The 7,500-nt window shown below is 34.3% G+C and overlaps 1 protein-coding gene across 1 annotated transcript in view; it reads right to left on the bottom strand.

The window, feature by feature from the left end:
• The window catches only part of LOC119577669 (chromosome-associated kinesin KIF4A-like), a 96,544-nt gene that overhangs the window by 7,418 nt on the left and 81,626 nt on the right, over nucleotides 1-7,500 (bottom strand). Inside the window, exons 12-20 of the mRNA XM_037925228.1 lie at nucleotides 7,419-7,500; nucleotides 6,450-6,536; nucleotides 6,139-6,251; nucleotides 5,656-5,712; nucleotides 4,792-4,877; nucleotides 3,546-3,578; nucleotides 2,752-2,890; nucleotides 1,898-2,055; nucleotides 1,196-1,354 (exon numbers count right to left, since the gene is read on the bottom strand). The exon at nucleotides 7,419-7,500 is cut by the window's right edge and continues 33 nt beyond it. Of these exons, the coding sequence (XP_037781156.1) occupies nucleotides 1,196-1,354; nucleotides 1,898-2,055; nucleotides 2,752-2,890; nucleotides 3,546-3,578; nucleotides 4,792-4,877; nucleotides 5,656-5,712; nucleotides 6,139-6,251; nucleotides 6,450-6,536; nucleotides 7,419-7,500 (914 nt within the window). The remainder of the gene's footprint in view (nucleotides 1-1,195; nucleotides 1,355-1,897; nucleotides 2,056-2,751; nucleotides 2,891-3,545; nucleotides 3,579-4,791; nucleotides 4,878-5,655; nucleotides 5,713-6,138; nucleotides 6,252-6,449; nucleotides 6,537-7,418) is intronic.

The raw sequence follows: 7,500 nt of genomic DNA, 5'->3' as shown, positions 1-7,500 counted from the left end.
GGAAGGAGAGGAGATATATGGAAGAGGATGAGGTAGAGATGAAGAAATGGGTATTATTACTATTATCAGTAGTAGTAGGAGTAATAGTAGATGTAGAAATAGAAATAGTAGTAGTGGTAGTAGTAGTGGAAGTAGTAGTAGTAGTAGTAGTAGTAGTAGTAGTAGTAGTAGTAATAATAGTAGTAAAGTAATAGTAGTAGCAGAAGTAGTAATAGCAATTGTAGTAACAGTGACAAGTGGTAAAAAAGGGTAACAGAAGACAAAAGAGAGAGAGAAAGAAGAGGCGAAGGTAAGACCGTGATAATAATGAGAGCGAGCTCAATGCTGATGTGCTAATATTCATTCCTAAAAGGCGTCCCTAGTGCGATGCATAATGCTTTAAATCTATGTCTCACCCAGAATGACGTAAGGTGATAGTCCTCTGCCACAAAGCTAAGTACCTTCCTGCTCTCTTTTTTTGTGACTCTCTATAATCTTAAGTGTTCTGGTTGTCATGTGTTGTCACAACAACCTGACGAGGTCGACTTTACTGATGGGACGACAAACTAGCGTAGTAACCCCTTGTGGTCTACATTATTGGCATCTTGTTTTCTTCTAGTAACTGTCTACGTAATACGATGCACAAGATGTCGTTTGTATTCTGACACTGGATTTGATTTTAGTGTTTTTAGTGTTCTCTTTAGAAAATGAGAATCTAGTCGTTTCTAACTACTGAAGAGAGAATTTTGGTGACGAAAAGCTCCCTACAAGTGTTATTTATAATTATTATTTTTTTCCGAAAACGAAACTGTAGGATTGGTGTCTATGATGTATGACTAGGAAGACCACTGTAGTCTCTGTATACATAGTTTTTTTTTTTCTTTACGGAGTTTGTTTTATATTTGCTCTTTTTTAGACACTCTTTCATGGCCACGAGAGTTCACGATAATTTAGAACTGGGATCCTGGACCTGAAAAAAAGGAAGAGTGAGGAGAAAAAAAGAAAAAAAAAATCACACACACTTCCTCCTCTGCAACTCCGACAAGACAATGAGATAAAGCCAGAAAGAAAAATAAGAAGAAACAAAAGAAGGTTCTCAACACGTAAGCTACAAGAAAGAAAATAAAAGAAAAAAAAAAGAAAAAAAGAAATCCACCTCCTCCCTCTGTACCCCTCCCTTTCCCCCTGAGGCAAACTTCCCCTACAGATACGCTACCTCTTCGTGGTGTTGAGCCCCGGGGACATGCTCTTGCTCTTGACCGGCGGCCGCCTCACAGCTGGGAGCCCTGACGTGTCTTCGCCGTCCCAGCTGTTCCTCCGGCCGCCGCTGCTCCGGCCGCCGCTGCCCCCGCCAGAGGCGCTGAGGTCGTTCATGCTGGTTGTGGAAAAGGCGTTAGGGCTTGTGTTGGCTTCTGGCGTCTATCGATGCATGTGGATATCCATAAGTTAATGGATGAGTAAATACATATATGTACTCACACACAGGTATTATCATTATATATATTACATATTTGTACACATAAATAAATATATTATATATATATATATATATATATATATATATATATATATATATATATGTGTGTGTGTGTGTGTGAGTGTGTGTGTGTGTGTGTGTGTGTGTGTGTGTGTGTGTGTGTGTGTGTGTGTGTGTGTGTGTGTGTGTGTGTTGTGTGTGTGTGTGGTGTGTGTTTATATATATATATATATATATATATATATATATATATATATTTATGTATTTATAATATATATATGTATATATTATCTATCTATCTATCTATCTATCTATCTATCTATATACACACACACACACACACACACACACACACACAACACACACACACACACACACACACACACACACACACACACACACACACACACGTGCGCGCGTGCGTGTACATGCACCCCCCACCTCTTCCCGATTCTCCTCCTCTCGAGCTCCTTGTTGATGGAGTCCGGGAGGCGGTTGCCCTTCCGTGGCGAGCCCTTGCCTTCGGCCACACTGCGCCCCCTGCTGCCCGGCGTCGACCTGCTCGTGCCCGGCGTGGAGCGACTCGTGCCCGGCGATTCCTGAAACGCGTTGGCTGCGTGAACGCTTTTCGGGGTATGGTATGGGTATGGATTATGTTTTTATTATTTATTTATTTATTTATTTTAATTCTCGTCATACGAGAGGGACTTGATTTGTTGATTTTTTTTAATATATAGCTGTTTTTATTTTTCTCTCGATTTCTTTATCGAAATGTTGAAGGGAATAGGAGTATTCCTGTCTTTTTTTTATCGATTTTTGTTCGTTTCTCGTAAAGTGGAAAGGTTTGACTGCGTGCTTTTTATTATTATTATTATTGTTTTTTTTTTGCTGCTTTGTTTTATTTTTTTCTCTCTCTCGTAATGAGGAAGGAATTTGGTTTATTGTTTTTTTTTCTTGTGTCGATCATTTATAACAGATGAAATGTGGAAGGAATTTCGTTAAAACAAATTAATGAATACAAAGAACCAACATCATAACATCCCTCTCATACAACATCCACTCATCCTCACAAAATAAGATGATAATAAATACATGAATATGTAAACAAAACACAAATAACTTCCGTACAGACACACACACACACACATGCACGAAAAAAAAAAGAAAAAAAAGAAAAAAAATATAAGCAATACAACCCCCCCCACACAAAACAAACAAACACACAAGCAGCTACAGAAGAAAACCAACAACAGAAAAAAAAACGACAAACAAACCGACAAACAAAGCCAGCGTACCCTCCTTCGGCTGGTATCGTTGAGCGGGTTGACCCACACTTGCGAGGAGGGGGACGTGGGGAGGGAATGCGCCCGTCCTGCCGAGTCTAGAACTTCCCCGGCTGTTGTGACACGCTGCGTGGGGGGGCGGGGGGTCATGCTGTTCGGGGGAGATGGGGGGGGGAGAAAAAAAGAAGAGAAGGTGGGGAGATTAGTTTTATATCTATCTAACCTTCTATGTATCTGTCTGTTTGTCTCTCTTTATATATATATATATATATATATATGTGAGGTGGTGAAGGTGTGGATTTGTAGTGAGCTATGTCTCTGGGGGTTTTGCGTTGAATTGGTTGGTTATTTTTGGTTGTGGTTTGGGTTGTGGTGATTCGTGTGGTTGTGTGGGTATGTGCGTATAGTTATTGATATACATGGATTGTATTTATCTATACATATGCATGTATATGTATGTATGCATACACATACACGCACACACAGATAAGCAAAGACACACACACACACACACACACACACACACACACACACACACACACACACACACACACACACACACACACACACACACACACACACACACACACACACACACACACACACACGTGAACGTCCCACCCTCTTTCAAAACAAAAACACTCAACTCCCCTGCTATAATATAATATAATATGACACAATGCAATATAAATAATACAAGGCAATACAATACAATATAATTCTAACACCACACTTAACAATCTAAGAAACTAATCGAAAAACAAAATATTAATAAATCCTAAACGACTCTTGAAAAAAATACTCACTCCTTTTCGTCTTTAGAATCAGAACTCGTTCCACTGAAACGAAACATGCATTGCAAAGTAAGTGTTTCGTGACACAGCTCTCTAGTGAATTATGCATTTGCTGAAGTTGCAAAGGAGATCTACTTTAACAGAGAAGAGGAATATGGCAATTTGAAGATGCAAATACAGAAGTTGCAAGGAGATGTAGTTTATAAAGAGGAACATGACAATTATACGATGCAGTTGCAGAAGTTGCAAGGAGATCTACAGTACTTTATGAAAAAATGAATATTGCAGCTATGAGATGCATTTTGCAAAAGTTGCACGGAGATCTGTTGACTCAAGGAGATAAATACTATAATTATAAAACCTACAGAGCAATGGTCATGCTTGAGAAGTTGAAAGGTTAATGCAAGCAATAATTACAAGAAAAAAAGGAGACTGTGATATGTTTATAAGCTTTAATTGCATTGTTGTTTTTTACTTCTATCATCATCATTTTCTTCTTGTTTTTGCGTTTTATACGGTAAATTAGTAGACACAAAATAAAGAAAAAAAGAGAAATGTTAATTAGCATACAAAATTTACAGTCGTTATTATTTCATGCCAAATCATCTTCATAATTACTGACCATCAGATCTAAATCAAGCAAATTTACATTTCTCATGCAAAGCAACCTACAGTACTAGGGATATTTTATTACTGCTGTGATTACATTTATTAAAAAAAAAAAAATATATATATATATATACATACATATACATATATATATATATATATATATATATATATATATATTATATATATATATATATATATATATATATATATATGTATATATATATACACACATACTGTATGTCTTTAAAACATGCTTGGAAAATTTAAAAGCAAGGAAGGTGTAATTAGACGAAATTAATTAAGGAAATGTAAAATGAAGGGAGAAGATGAATAAATCTAGTGGAATAAGGCAGATAATGGAGAGAATAAAGAATACATAAATTACGATAAGAATAAAGACGAGAGTAAGGATAATGACAAAAAAAAAAATAATAATAATAAAAATAAAAAAGGAGGAAAAGATAAAACATGATAAAAATAAAAATCTTTGATTGGATAATGAAGATGGTAGGCAAATGCCGGTAATAAAAATAATAAAGATAATAATAATGATAATAATGATAATCATTAAAGCAACACAAATAATAACGATAATAAGAACAACAATAAAACGAGAAAATAGATAAGCTTGCAAGAAAAACATTACCTCGATAGTTCTTGCAATTTCTTCAGAAGGCGCTCATTTTCCTTGCACACGAGGTCCTGGTCACGCACAAGGGTTGCCATTGCATCCTTGCAATAAAAAATATATATTAGACACCATTTTGTTCTAGCTTATTATTTTTTTTTCATCCAAGCCCTGTGAAATCTTGCGAGGGACGATTACAGTAATAACAATGTTGATTATGTTACTTATAGTTGTAATAATGATGATGTCGTATATGCTACTACTATGACTTCTACTACTAATACTACTATTAATAGTAATACTACTACTACCAGTACTAGTAGCAACAATAATGACAATGACAATGGCAATGACGATGATAATGATAATTATGATGATGATGATGATGATATTACAATAATAATAATAATAATAATAATAATAATAATATAATAATAATAATAATAATAATATATAATAATAATAATAATAAATAATAATAAAATAATAATAATAATAATAATAATAATAATAATAATAATAATAATATAATAATAAACAATATAATATACATATCAAATAAACAATGATAAACACACTGATCAACAAAAAAAAAAACAATAACATAACATTAATAACATCAATAATAAGACAATATAATCAACAATCAATAAACTGAAAACAACATAATATAAAAAAACTTACCAACAGACCTTGTTCCTTCCTGAACCATTGTATACATATAAAGTATTGAAACAATTGATCAGTTCTGTATTCATGTCGTTACTTATCCTTGTACTTCCCTTGCGAACGGCTCGGTGGGGTTCTGGGAGGTGTAGAGGGGGAAAAACGTATGTGATAATATATATTTGTAATCAATGTAGTATAGTATAGTATAATAACATAAGATCCTTCAGCATGGTGGGAGTGTTCTGTGGGGTGTACTGAGGGAATTCGCGACTGTAAGTGTGATTATTTGTTTTAGGATGTGATATAGTGTAGTGATAGTGCATAATGGAGTTTTCAGTTGATTATTCTGTGGGTATGGGGTAATGTGTCGGATATACTGAGGATTGTGGGAAGTTTTAGGATGGTGTATGTAGGTGTAGTGTGTTGGTGTTGTGGGTGGTTTCAGGTTCTTATTATCTGTGTGTATGTGGATGTAGTGCAGTGAGTATTGTGGACAATTTTAGGTGGGTATGGTGTAGTGAGTATACTGAGGATTGTGGAAAGTTTTTAGGATGGTGTGTGTGGATGAAATATGTGGGTATTGGTGGGAAATTTATTGGTTCGTATTGTCTGTGGGTGGTGTTTGTGGATGTGGTATGTGGGTATTGTCGGGGGTTTCAAGTATGCTTGTGGATGGGGCATGTTATTGAATGTTACTGTGGGGGTATGTGGGGAAAATTTCAAGTTCACAATGCTTGATGATGTTTGTGGATTTACTGTGAGAATGAGTACTGCTAAAAGCTGGTGTTTGTGGATGCAGGAATATATGTCTTTTGTGTAAAAGAACAAAAAAATTGAGGACATTTTGACTCTGATAATCTAAAACACTTTGTTTCTAAACATTCTCTACCTCAATGCTCAAGTATCTTTTCTTTGCCAATGCTGCAAACACTCCTTTAACATCTGCAATTTACAAAACCTAAAAAAACATCCAAAGAAAGTCCAAAAAAGGGGGGCAAAAAACATACCCATTCTCGAACCATCTTCCTCCGTTATAGTTGCTGAGTCATTCCCACTGAGTATCTTGGCTCGGTCTAACTTCGGAAGGGCCTCTCCTGTGGGACGTCGATAGATAATTGATATATTTGAATCGATACAGGGTCGTCGATATGTATTATTTGTTTCATGCTTAGTTTTGAGAAATTCAAAGGTATCTTTCTGGCTCACAAAACTAACGACGGATTCTCATCAACATACTTTTTTAAGATTATAATTTCATAAAGCTTCATGCAGTGTAAATGATCAAAAAATTATTCAGGATATTTTATCGGAGTCAGAATCCATAAAAAAAAATAATGATCCAAAAAATATCTTATAAAAAAAACTGAATTTATCTATGCAATAATTGATCTAAAGGAATTAATCCAAAATAGTATCCATCTTTTAAAAATTAACCAATTCAGAATTTATCCAAAATAAATAATTAATAAATCATTGACCTAAAACAAACCTAGACGGTGTGTATGTAAAAAATAATGCAAAGCCAGAATTCATCTAAAATAATTAACTCAAAACCAGGATTTCTGTAAAAAAAAAAAAAAGAAAAAAAAAGAAAGAGTAAAAACAAAAAGCCAGAATTCTTCTAAAATAACGACCCCCCCCCCCCCAAAAAAAAAAAAAAAAAAAATATATATATATATGATAACAATAATTGAATAAAGAAACAAAGAAATGAAAATGAGAATCAACAACAACAACAATAAAATAATAATGATAATAACAATAATAATAATAATAATAATAATAATAATGATAATAATAATAATAATAATAATAATAATAATGATAATAATAATAATGATAATAATAATAATAATAATAGTAATAATGATAATAGTAATAAAAATAATGATAATAATAATAATAATAATAGTAATAATGATAATAGTAATAATAATAATGATAAACCTGAATTGACCCGAACGAGCGACTGTCACCTTGGTTGCTCTCTTGGACGTCGGCGAGATCGAGGAGCATCTTGAGGTGAGCGTTCTCCTCCCGCAGCAGACTCACTTCCCG

The sequence above is a fragment of the Penaeus monodon genome, chromosome 10, assembly GCF_015228065.2.
Source record: "Penaeus monodon isolate SGIC_2016 chromosome 10, NSTDA_Pmon_1, whole genome shotgun sequence".
In the NCBI taxonomy this organism is placed as follows: domain Eukaryota; kingdom Metazoa; phylum Arthropoda; class Malacostraca; order Decapoda; family Penaeidae; genus Penaeus; species Penaeus monodon.
Note: the sequence above shows the minus strand (reverse complement) of the source record. Positions and strands in the feature narration are given on the sequence as shown.